The sequence below is a fragment of the Amblyraja radiata genome, chromosome 6 (assembly GCF_010909765.2).
Source record: "Amblyraja radiata isolate CabotCenter1 chromosome 6, sAmbRad1.1.pri, whole genome shotgun sequence".
NCBI classification, from domain to species: Eukaryota; Metazoa; Chordata; class Chondrichthyes; order Rajiformes; family Rajidae; genus Amblyraja; species Amblyraja radiata.
Genome location: NC_045961.1, coordinates 83805608 through 83818941, shown reverse-complemented (window position 1 = coordinate 83818941; position 13334 = coordinate 83805608). Strand labels below are relative to the sequence as shown.

Sequence of the window (13334 nt, the reverse complement as noted above, 5' to 3'; positions counted from 1 at the left end):
AGGCAGTACTCTCGTGGAAGGAGAGTGTTAAAGATTGCAGGTCTAGGACCAATTATCATATCTACCCTGGATCTTGGTGAAGGGTCCCGTACCTAAAAGATTAACCACCTTTCCCTTTCCTCAGATGCTGCCGAGTGTTTCCAGCATTTGTTGTTGTGTTCTACTGCAGCAATATTGCTTTGAATAGTTTTGAAACCAATGTTTGATAACTGCAAGTACACGGCCCACTCACCTAATGTACACTGCTTCACAGGGAAAGCATAAAACATGTTACAATTTTAGCTCATTTTATTTGGACATTCTTTATAAACCTATGACCAAAATAGATACCCATATGAAATAATTTAAAATTACTAAATACGTTATACTCACAGTTTTGCAACATCTGCATGATGTGTTCTTTTATCAGTGGGAGCACCACTTTACCACCTAGGCCACAAGCTACCCTGTCCAGAGCACTCTCACCAGCAACAGCATTGCTAGATTAAGAGAAAAATAAATCTTGAGTTCCAAAAGAACTGATATTACCAAATCTTAAATCACGTTCAAGAATTAAGTCCAAAGCAAAATGCCTCAAATCCAGTTTTAAACCGAAGCCCAAGAATAAGGTAACCACATTGGCAAGTCTAGATCTGAACTGCATATCTGACTTAGAATAGTTTTACCTTTATTCCTATTTTAACACATTTTACTAATATTTATACACCACTCTCTTGTGTAGTTAAACACCACAAGATATTTAACAAGAGTATCATCAGACAACATTAGATAATAAGGCATTAGGAGGGCTGGGGAAGAGGAGAAACACATTGGAATAAACACATTTGGAGCCAGCGAATCACAAGGATCTTTGAGTCAGCTCCCTGATTTAGTGTTATGGCTGGTCCAATTCAAACCTCAAATCTGCATCCAACCACCGTGAAAGGTGGTTGGATGCACCTTGCTTTCGCTGATAAATCTACATGTCTTAAAAATATTCAAAGATTTTGCCTCCATTGTCTCTGTGTAAAAGTTCAAAAGGTTCAGCCCTTGTAAAAAATACCATCTGTAATGGGCAATCTCATTCCTAAACTGTAACCAATAGTTTTAGGGTTCCCCACAATGAACTGTCCTTCCCATGTCCACCCAAGCAAGACCTATTTAAATTAATTTAGAACAAGCAGCTTTACACCTGTCTTCAGTATTTTTTGGCCATTTTGTTTTTCAGCTGAATGGAATAAATACTGCCCATGAGTCCTCAAGCTGTGGACTTGTCTGAGACTTTTTGTGGGTTAATTATCCTGACCCAGACACATGCAGTGGTTAGGCTGCCTTGTATTCATTGGGGGGAAGGGGAACACCCATCTTCTATTGAAGTAACTGTCACCCCACCCAATACAGGACTGTTGATAACCTTCATGGACTGATTCAAGATGGTGGGAGTGGGAAAACAGTGCTTGTGAGCATGCTGGGGTCTCATCTCCTGCAGTCTCAGAAGTACTCTGGTCGTTCTGAGGTCGGTCATGGTAGGAGTCCCTGGCATGGAGGTGAAGCGGTGGCCATGGAAGGTGAGCGCTGGCACATTCACTGGTCGATGTGCCTGGATCAGGGAACCAAGAGGCCAAGTGTCGGATCAGACATGGCCTGCAGCAGCACAGAGCAGCAGGGCAGTGGTAGAGAACATGAACAACATCACCTGACTAGGATGATCTCTGCAACTGGAACCCACTCCTGCCGCCAAGACAATAGGCTTTTATGGCTGCAATAAACCTCTACATTTTTAACAATTTTGGACTTGAATCATGCATAATGGCACCGGAAACATGGCGACTCTTGTATACTTTCTCAGTGTCATCTCCTATTCCTACACTCTTGTACTTAAGATTGTGCTTTTAGATAGTAAGATTTTTATTGTGCTTTCATATAGTAAGATTTGTATTGAAATGTTGGAAAAAGTATTTCACTATACTCTAATACATATGACAATAAAGTACCACTGAACCATTCAGTTAATGTATTCCCTGGTAACTAGTTAAAGAATCAAAAGAAACAGCAGCCTTGCAGTGAGCTACACAGATCTTTGCCTCCCTTCAAGTTATACAAACAGAGGGCAACAAATTGTCAAAATAAAAGCATAAATGCTCAATGCAGCAGCATTCAGAAGCCTCTTCCAAATAGTTAATAGAATTACTTTTCATGATAACCAGATATTGACGCATCTCCTTTCACTCACCAGGCAACCATTGACAAAGTATATACATTTGTAGCTAAAGGAATAAATAAACAACCCAAAAAAAGTCTTCATACTTTTGAATTATACCTGCCCACTGCACAGAATTTATGGGCCCATTTATAAAACACAAAAAAGACATTCTGAATTCTCATTCATTTTCCTTGGCGTTCATTTTATTTGACCCCCTATACTTTTCCGTATTCACTAATTTTCAAGTACGAGTTACCTGTCAAAGTCATCATCTTCCAGCTCATCCGAATTTGACCAGTTGTCATCATTTTCTAAATCCACCATCATTGCCAGCATCTGAGGAACTGAACCATGAAATTTTAAGCAGATGCTTTAGGTAGAAAACTGAAACCCCAAAAATCTGAATGCAAATTGCAGAAATTCACTACAGCGCTTGACTAACTGACAACGCTGAATTTATAACCATAAAAACAATGAGCATATAATTTCATTTACATACCCAAGCCCTCCCATAATTTCACACCAGTAGTTTATTGCAGATACAATTTTCTTCCTAAACACATCCTATTAAATAGAAATTGTCAGTTTAGTTTAAACATAATTTCACTAACATTTTAAAGAGAATTAAGACAATAAGCACACCAACTTGATTGGCTGTGCACAATAAGGTGGCACTGATCCTTGAATGTGCAAACACATGGTTGTTAGAAGGTCACTCTCCTAATGCAGAGACAAACCACTCTTAAGATGATTACAGACTCAGTACAAGTCCAAGCCAGAATGCAAATAACTGAAACACTTACCATTCAGGCCCAGCATTTGTAACTAGATTTGATTTTGTACAGATTTGCATCATGTAACTTTCACATTGCACTGCCATTGGGTAATTTACCAGCATTTACCTACTGCTATAGTTTTGGTTGTGAATTTGAATCTCCGTCAGAAGACAATAAGCCCTGGCATCTTCCAACTCATTGGTTGATAATATTACATCAGCATTCATCCTGAGCAACCTGAAATTAACTTCCAGAAATAATCGTAACTGTCTAACAATTTACATAAAGATAAGTTCTGACTTTTTGGTAATTTATACAATCTCAGCTGCACAACAAAAGTGTCTGTGTTTCACCATTATTGTGAAGGTTGTATGGGAATAGGAACACTCAGTTTTCTGACAGCCCACAGAAATATATTCACAAGTTAGGATATATATTCTTGCTGCAATACGAGACTATTCGGCACTTTGCACTAAAGAGATATCACCCAAACCCACCCACACTCATCATATTTAAGTTGCAAATAACATGGTATATCCCATCACATGAGCCTTATCAAACACAAGCTGACCCAGGGCGGTAGAAAGATTTGGTTAAAGAGAAATGCTAAAGAGTATCTTAAATCAAAAGAGAAGCAAGGAAGTTTAGGGAGTGTGTTTCTATGGTGAGATTTGGAAATTTCACACGATGAGTTGAGGCCGCCAAAGATCAGCATGATCATATTTAATGGCAGGGGAGGCTTGAAGGGCCCAATGGTCTTCTCCTGCTCCCCCTTTCTTATGTTCTTGTATTCAAATCCCAACATTTGGAATATTATGTACAAGAACCCCAAAGTAGTGAAGCAGAAAGATTATGGCGAGTCAAGGACTGTAAACTATTTTAGGGAAAATGTCAGAGTGATTCTAGTCAGTGTAAGGTCGTGAAAGTATCATAAATCTAAAATTGTGAGAAAAATTGAGAGAAGACAGCAGAGGAGAATTATGTGAAGAGAGTTGCGAGAATGTGGAATTCACCAAAGTTTAGAGGTTGGCACAGCAGCCATTTTGTCCTTCAACAATTGATTAAGTGGTTGAATAGAAATGGAAACAGTTGGTAAAAGAGATTGGGGACATTAGGACAAATGGCAGACAACCTCCTGCAAATGCAGAGTGAGCCAAAAGACCCACTTCTGTGTTATAGGATCTATACTCTTCTAATATGAGATTTGGTATATGCATAATCATTAATCAAGAGTTAAGAAATTCCAATAAGTACCAGTTGTTACTTACTGGCTTGTGACACAATATTGCTATGCTTTCTTAACATGGCAGAGGCAGTCTCCGACAAAGTCACTATTACTTCTAGGGCCAGCTGACGCTGCATGTTTTGCAGATTGGTGTCTGCACAGAGCTGTAAGTTAGAAAGGGCAATTCATCATTAACAAGTTTACATTTGCAAAGACCATATAGCAAAAAGATTTGATCATTTAAGCAGCACAACCAGCTCTGGAAAGGTAATTTAACTAAAGACACAATATGGAACAAGGTAAAGATCACCCACTTTCACAGCCCTTTTCCTTCTCACATTGTACTACCTTACAATTTAAGACAGTACTCGGCTACTGAAGTTAAAACTATTCCACAACACTCTACTGTGATGTTCTATTAAGATATATAAATACAATACACACCAGACATTTAAGGCAATGGATTACTTCAACAAAAAAAGATTTACAGCATGTGGCTGTTCCTGATACAGCTTTTATAAAATCTGGAAAAGATAATGTGTTCAACTTCTAGACTACGGAATCTGAGGGTTGTTTCAACAGGGCATTTAGGACAGCAACATTACATGGACCTGGAGTCAGACACATTCCAGACTGGGAAGGGGGCCAGGTTTCCATCCTTGTTGGACATCGGTGAACAGATGTTTTTTACAGTCAGGAAATTCCTTAGTCGCTGTTACGGATGGCAGATTTTAAAATTATTCCAGATTTATTTAATGAGCTTCCATGAAGAGATCTGAACTGATGCCCCCAATCATCAGAACATGCTTCCAGATTAATACCCCATTAATTTAACTGCTATGCCATTCTACCCCAACCTTCTGTACTGGATCATGTTAAAAAATGTCCCCCAAAATTTCAAAGGGCCAAGTTGGAAGTTCACCTCCAATTAGGATATCTTCATGTCTGTGAATACATTTATCCTGGGACATATGGGTCAGTGGTCACCAATTAGACAATAGACAATAGGTGCAGGAGTAGGCCATTCGGCCCTTCGAGCCAGCACTACCATTCAACGTGATCTTGGCTGATCATCCCAAACAGTACCTCGTTCCTGCCTTCTCCGCATATCCCCTGACTCCACTATCTTAAAGAGCCCTATCTAGCTCTCTCTTGAAAGAATCCAGAGAATCGGCCTCCACCGCCCTCCGAGGCAGAGAATTCCACAGACTCACAACTCTTTGTGAAAAAGTTTCCTCATCTCCATTCTAAATGGCTTACCCTTTATTCTTAAACTATGGCCCCTGGTTTTGGATTCCCCCAATTAGTCATAGGTCTGATAATCCAAGTACAAAATCCAAACAATGACACACCTGAAGAGGATACATTTATATGTTTACCTGGAAATTTTAAATTGGAAAAACAAATCTTCGCAGGGCTTACCTTGAGGCTTAATGTTAAGGTGGGCTCGAGATGAGGACGCAAATATTTTGGTGCAGTATCTGCAAGCTCCACCAATGACTTCAGCACAGAATCATCATTTTGATAACAGGAGTCATTGACAGCCTAAAATGATGAAAGAATGATAAGCAACAAAAGGAACAGTGCCGTGTTAACATATTAGTGTAGCGGCGCCAAACGTGGTGAATAAGGCCAGACATCAGGCAGATTTAAACAGTAGTTTTATTCAGGTGTTACATGTTAAGTTGGTCCGCTAACGTGATTGTCATTGCTGCTGTAGCTGAGCGAGGTTGTTCTCTCGGGCTCAGCTACCTGTTGACTCCCTTGGTCTCAAGGTGAGATAAGCATAAGTAGCAGGACACTCACCCGAGGCCGTGACGTCACGTGCCAACCCTCGTAGCTACTGACGAGGGTTCGACCATTAGTGGTCTGTGTATCAGCTGATGCCACATTAGCATAAACAGTTATTTGAGGTCAACAAAACAACTAATATATCAAAGAAACAGTGCAATCTATTTGCAGAGCAAACAAGCAAAATACAAACCAAACACAACAGACTTCCTTTAAACAAGGGGAACTACCTGCTCTCAATTGGAATGCATGATCCCACTTTAAGGAGCAAAATGCTGCAGATAATAGAAGATTGAAATAAACAGAAAATGCTGCAAATACTCGTTTGATAAAGCAGTATCTTCAGAAAGTGAAACAATTATCGCTCTTGGTCGAATACTCATTGACGCTTAAATGACCTGCTGCGTTTTTCCACCATTTTTTATCAGCAAACTTAATTATGTGTTTCACCCTACATCACTACGGTTCACTTCTTCTATGTCGCTTTTCACTGGCACCCGTATCTACAATTGCCCACGTCACATGCTTCTCCATGCTTGCCTGCATCGTCCTCTTAAAATATCCTTAAATCTCATCTGATCAGCCAAGCATCGTCACTGATTCCATTGTTCCCTGATATCTACTTCTGTTGGATTACTTGCCTACAAAGTAGCCTTGGATACTACTTCAAGTTCAAGTTACATTTATTGTCACATGCACCAAATGGTATCAGTGAGATTTGAGTTACCATACAGCCCTGACAGTGATGCGACTCGGAGAAAAGATGCATCCTCGACCAAGTAGTGACTGGGAAACTGTTTCCCCTCATCCCCCTTCCCAACCCCCACATAAAAAAGACTAAGAAACCTCCAAAAACATACTTTTAGACAGACTAAAAATAACGAAAAGGGCGGACAGACTGCTGGCGAGGCTGCCGCGTGCGGCGCCACCCGATGACTTCTTATATGGCATCTTCAATTGCAAGATGTCTATGACTTGCATTGCTATTCAGTACAACATTCACTACTCAAAAGCCTCCATTATTATATCAAAATTAACAAAAAAAAGAATAATTATACTGGAACAGTTATATTGAATGAACAGCACCAAATCAGGGCTTTCAGCCCAAAAGCTCTATGTAGAAGCTATGGCACCGCACAAGGCGTTCAACAAGGTGCCGCATGGTAGGCTGCTCTGGAAGGTTAGATCACATGGGATCCAAAGAGAGATAGCTGAATGGATAGCAAATTGCCTCGATGGAAGGAAGCAGAGGGTAATGGTGGAAGGTTGCGTCTCAGACTGGATGCCTATGACTAGTGGTGTGCCTCAGGATTCGGTGTTTTTGTTATCTACATTAATGATTTGGATGTGAACATACATGGCAAGATTAGCAAGTTTACTGATGATACAAAAGTTAGTGGTTTTGCAGATAGCGAAGATGGTTGTAAACGATTGCAGCAGGATCTGGATTTATTGGCCAGGTGGGCAGAGGAATGGTGGATGGAAATTAATACAGAGAAGTGTGGGTGTTGCATTTTGGAATGTCGAACAAGGGCAGGACTAACACAGTAAATGGTTGGCCTCTGGGTAGTGTTGAAGAGCAGAGGGATCTAGGAGTACAGGTGCATGGTTCCTTGAAGGTCGAGTTGCAGGGAGATAAGGTGGTCAAAATGGCTTTTGGCACTTTGGCCTTCATCAGTCATCGAGTATTGAGTACAGAAGTTGGGAGGTCATGTTGCAGTTGTATAAGATGTTGGTGAGACCGCATTTAGAATATTGTGTTGAGTTCTGGGCACCATGTTATAGGAACGATATTGTCAAGCATAAAATGGTTCAGAAATGATTTATGAGGATGTTGCCAGGACTAGAGGGTGTGAGCAATAGGACGAGGTTGAGTAGGCTGGGTCTCTATTCCATGGAGCACAGGAGGATAAGGGGTGATCTTACAGTGTATAAGATCATGAGAGGAATATAATGGGCAGTTGCACAGAGTCTTTTGCCCAGAGTAGGGGAATCGAGGATCAGAGGTAATAGGTTCAAGGTGAAGGGGAAAAGATTTACGTAACAGGAATCCGAGGGGTAACTTTTTCACACAAAAGGTGGTGGGTGTATGGAACAAGCTGCAAGAGGATGTAGTTGAGGCTGGAAATATCCCATCGTTTAAGAAACAGTTAGACAGGTACATGGATAGGACAGGTTTGGAGGGATATGGACCAAGCGCAGGCAAGTGGGACTAGTGTAGCTGGGACATTGTTGGCCGGTGTGGGCGAGAATGACTCTAAGCTTAATCTGCCCTCTGTCCCGATCAATATATTCAATTTATTTCTTGAAGTTCACTTTAAATCCTTTTAAGCGCACTGTTGTCATTTGTATTAACTTCTTCATAAGGTTGCTTCTTCCACATTTCAAATCAATCTCCAGTAATGAACATCTCACACCCCCACGCAAGTTTTCTGTTAAAATCAACCATGTTAATCTATATTTACAATTTATAGATCATAGACTTACTAATCATAGATACTCCCACTCCAGTTACCCCATTAAACATGCCTCAAGTAGTAAACTACCAGGCTAGGCAACAAATGTTACCTCCTCAATCTATCACTAGTTATTTAGAATGACTTTGGCTTCTACAATTCAGAATCTCCTAACAATTGTACAATTGATAGACACAGACAGCCTGGAGCCTTAGAATATTGTGTTCAGTTCTGGGCACCATCTTATAGGAAATATGTTGTCAAGCTGGAAAGAGTGCAGAGAAGATTTATGAGGGTGTTGTCAGTGCTCGAGGGACTGAGGGAGAGGTTGAGCGGGCTAGGACTCTATACCTTGGAGTGCAGGAGGATGTTAAAAAAAAAAAAAAATCATGAGAGGAATAGATCGGATAGACGCACAGTCTCTTGCCTCAGAGTAGAGAATCAAGAACCAGAGGACATACAGTGCCCTCCGTAATGTTTGGGACAAAGACCCATCATTTATTTATTTGCCTCTGTACTATACAATTCGAGATTTATAATAGAAAAAAAAAATCTCATGTGGTTAAAGTGCACATTGTCAGATTTTAATAAAGGCCATTTTTATACATTTTGGTTTCACCATGTAGAAATTACAGCAGTGTTTATACATAGTCCCCCCGTTTTAAGGGCCCCATAATGTTTGGGACACAGCAATGTCATGTAAATGAAAGTAGTCATGCTTAGTATTTTGTTGCATATCCTTTGCATGCAATGACTACTTGAAGTCTGCGATTCATGAACATCACCAGTTGCTGGGTGTTTTCTCTGGTGATGCTCTGCCAGGCCTGTATTGTAGCCATCTTCAGCTTAATCGTGTTTTCGGGTCTAGTCCCCTTCAGTTTGCTCTTCAGCATATAAAAGGCACGTTCAATTGGGTTCAGTTCGGGTGATTGACTTGGCCACTCAAAAATTGACTATTTTTTAGCTTGGAAAAACTGCTTTGTTGCTTTTAGCAGTATGTTTTGGATCATTGTCTTCCTGTAGAATGAACAGCTGGCCAATCTGTGTTGAGGGGGGGGGGGCTATGTATGAACACAGCTGTAATTTCCACATGGTGAAACCAAAATGTATAAAAATGGCCTTTATTTAAATCTGACAATGTGCACTTTAACCACATGTGATTTTTATTCTATTACAAATATCAAATTGTGGAGTACAGAGCCAAATAAATAAATGATGGGTCTTTATCCCAATCATTATGGAGGGCACTGTTAGTTTAAGATGGGGGGGGGGGGGGAAAGATTTAATAGGAACTTAAGGGGTTACTTTTTCCACACACAGGGTGGTGGGTTTATGGAACAAGCTTCCAGAAGAGGTAGTTGAGGTAGGTACTATCGCAAGGTTTAAGAAACATTTAGACCGGCACATGATTAGGACAGGTTTAGAGGGATATGGGCCCTACACGGGCAGGTGGGACTAGTGTTATGGAGCATGTTGGTCAGTGTGGGCGTTGGATCGAAGAGCCTGTTTCCACCGTGTACGATTCTATGACTCTAATCTTCATGAACGTTCACAACAACAGAAAGAAAAATTATTTACCTGCAAAACTCCAGGCAACATGTCTGCAAAGTGCTTTTGCAAGGGAGTGTTGTTCTCATTAGCCAGAACAAACGCGGCTGCAGCTCTTGCAGCCAGCATTCGAATCTGTAAAGGAAAGCCACATGGATGAAAACCCAGTGTCGCATTACATTATTTTGCATGATTAATAAGCTGCAATTGGTACATAATCAGTTCTGTACTCCAATAATGTACATAAGCAGGTAATGGGAAAGATTGCATACCTCCACTCCTCTTAAGCCAAATAATGCACTCCGTGTCTGGTTGCATTTTTCATCATTCCACCACTTGTAGCCAAGACATCAGGAACCAAAGATCCCTCCCGAGTTCTGTAATTTTTTTTGCTAACTCTCTCTTTTAATGCAGCTTAAAATCGAACATCCTCACCTTTTCACGTGGTCGAGTGACATGCATTGTTCGATAATACAGATAAACACCCAGTATACTGCTTTAAAAGTGCTGCGCAGAGGCAACCTAATGTCCTATATGTTTTAAATTGCAAGTACCTCAGGTGCACATTTTAGTAATACAATTTATGATGTTTGAAATTTACTATGATGACATATTCTGATTCTTCAAAGGATTTCAAAAAAGCCAAAAGGATACCAAATTCACTTACATTAACCTGAAAAAGTATTTCAATTTCTAATGTGCTGTGGCCAGAAGTGATTTATACAACAGTTAGCAATTACCTGGGAAAATAGTGGTTATTTACATCATTAAAACAATAAGTGGAAATGAAATGCACAACTGGAAAGTACTTTGTGAATTTTCAATTTAATTCCTTTTATGCTCATTTCAAATTGGAAAAAACATATTTATAAAGCATCTTCCAGAACCACATCTTATCCCAAAGTCATTTACAGTCAATGAAGCACTTCTGAACATTGGTAGTGATACAAAAGGGAATGCAGACCTTGTCTGTACACAGATGGCTTGTGTGAATAGCAAGGCGATTATGACCAGATTGAGCGTTTCGCGAGAAAAGTATATTACTTCAAAATAATTTTTTAATAAGAAACCAGAGACAAGTGTGTTTTCATTGACCGAGGACGTGAGAACCGGGGAGTCAATCACAGAATATGGGCTAGCCAAAAAGGATAGAGATAAGTATATTCTTCAGGTAGAGGGTAGCAAATGTTTGAAATTCCCCAACGAGGGCTGTGGAGGCTAGTCAACGAATTCATTCAAAACAGAGGTCCATATCTTTCCGAACATTAAGGAAACCTAGAGATATACGATTAAAGCAGGAAAGTGGCAACCCACTAGAAAATAAACCATAATCTTGATGAATAGTAAAACAAATGGACACGTCTTGCAGCATTTCTGTATCCTGCCCAGTTTCCCTGCTTTTCTTCAAAATGGTGCTATGGTATCTTTTGCCAAGGGAGCAGAGAGGGCAACAGTTCAACATCTTGTCCAAAACAAACAACTTACTGTGCAGCACTCCCTCAACACCGTGGAAGAAAACCAACCAAGATTATATGCCAAATCTCTGGAGTGGGCATTGAACCAACAACCTTTTGACTCACATCAGAACATATCATCCACTGAAACCATTTATTAAGAATAAGATTGGTCCAACAGGAAAGGGAACCATATTTTGCATAACTTTGTTTTAATGCGAAATAATCATTTTACCACAACTTCACATCCTTTGGACATATATATCAGCAATCTGAAAAAATACATGGTTATTATAAAGCAAGTGATAAGAGTCGATAGCAATAACAACCACTACTGGCATGTCTTACCGTTGAGTTTTCCTGGTCCTGCATACATTGTAGCAACATGCGCTTGATGACTTCAAGATAATGTTGTTGCTGGTTTCCAAAAATTCCTGGGAAATTCCTATTAAACACCAGTGGGAAAACCTTCCATTATTAAACGTTTTAGGGTTAACTCATGAGCCAATGTGCACTTGGCTGAAATGAACTTCAGGCAGCCAAATATCAATATTACATACCTCCAACTGTAACTCAGTGCCAGCCCCTTTCTACTTTCTGCAGTCACCACATAATATTTAACTGATCTTTCCTTGCACCCTGTAATAGCCTCACTTTAATTATCTCTTTCACTTGCCACTTTCCCTCGCTGCTCTTAAGTCAATGTGCCATTTCCACCCCCGCCCTCTTTCTTGTGTGCCATCTGGGCTTGCACTGATTTCTCCCCTTTCCTTCCACCTACATTCCTTCCTCTGACTACATAATTCATACTTTTATCCTTCTCACACCTTTGTCTTTTCACCTCTGGCCTTTATCCAACCATCTGTCAATCAAAACCCCCTCACCATTATCCACCTATCACTCGCCAGGCTTTGTCCTGCCCCTTCTCTCTTACAGCTTTCTCTCTTCGACCCCACCCCCAAACACCTTAATAGGACTGAAGACCCAAAACGTAACCTAACCATGTTGTCCAGAGATGCTGCCTGACCCGCTGAGTTACTCCAGTATTCTGTGTCTTTTTTTGTAAATCAGCATCTACAGTTCCTTGATTCTGTTTGGTTCTTACCAAAAGTAAGTAACTGGAAATATTAATTCTGCTCCTCGCTTCAAAAAATACTGCCCGAGTGTTTCAGCATTTCCTCTCCAAATCCAGATTATCAATTGATTCAGTTTTTAGTTTACAGGTTCACAATTATCAGGATTTTGAACTTCAAAGTGCAAAAAAACTGCATTCTTCAAAATGGTAGAAGCACATGCACTACCCAAGAGTGATAACATTTAGGTATTTGAAACAACTAGTTATGAGTTAATATAGCGACCTCTGATAGAGGAAGTGTGAATGCAAAGTGTTTCTTCACAGAGGATCGTGGAAATCTTGAATGGCTTTTCCCCATTACACTTGCTCCCTATACCTTCCAAACATTTTTATGAGCGAGTTTCAAATGTTTAAACCTGGATTGAGAAATTTTGGTTAGATCAGAATATTGAGGACCCAAAAGAATCCGAGCGTGTAGATAGAGCTACAATCAGCCACAATAGAACAAGCCCAAGGAGCTCAATGGCCGACTCATGTTCCCACTTTCCTGTATAAATATTTACTGACTGGCTCAGAGCACCTACATTCGACTGTTTCAATCCAGTCGGCTTAGAATTCAACACCAAGTTACACCATTTCATTACAGTCAAACTAAAAACACAGAACTGCATTGTCAATTAAACAATTAAGAGTAAAAACAGAAGCTAGGCTGAATTCAGTGAAACCAAACCTACATCAATCAAACAGTTCAGCAAATAAATGCAATCATCTAACATATGATGGCACTAAGAATGTTAATTGTTATTAGCACTGGGAAATGAACAATT

At 40.1% G+C, this 13334-nt stretch overlaps 1 protein-coding gene across 1 annotated transcript in view; it reads right to left on the bottom strand.

The window, feature by feature from the left end:
* Positions 1 to 13334, bottom strand: part of ipo5 (importin 5) — a 57617-nt gene that overhangs the window by 31801 nt on the left and 12482 nt on the right. The window contains exons 5-10 of the mRNA XM_033023058.1: positions 11781 to 11877; positions 10009 to 10113; positions 5606 to 5728; positions 4227 to 4347; positions 2439 to 2526; positions 373 to 479 (exon numbers count right to left, since the gene is read on the bottom strand). Coding sequence (XP_032878949.1) covers positions 373 to 479; positions 2439 to 2526; positions 4227 to 4347; positions 5606 to 5728; positions 10009 to 10113; positions 11781 to 11877 — 641 coding nt within the window. The remainder of the gene's footprint in view (positions 1 to 372; positions 480 to 2438; positions 2527 to 4226; positions 4348 to 5605; positions 5729 to 10008; positions 10114 to 11780; positions 11878 to 13334) is intronic.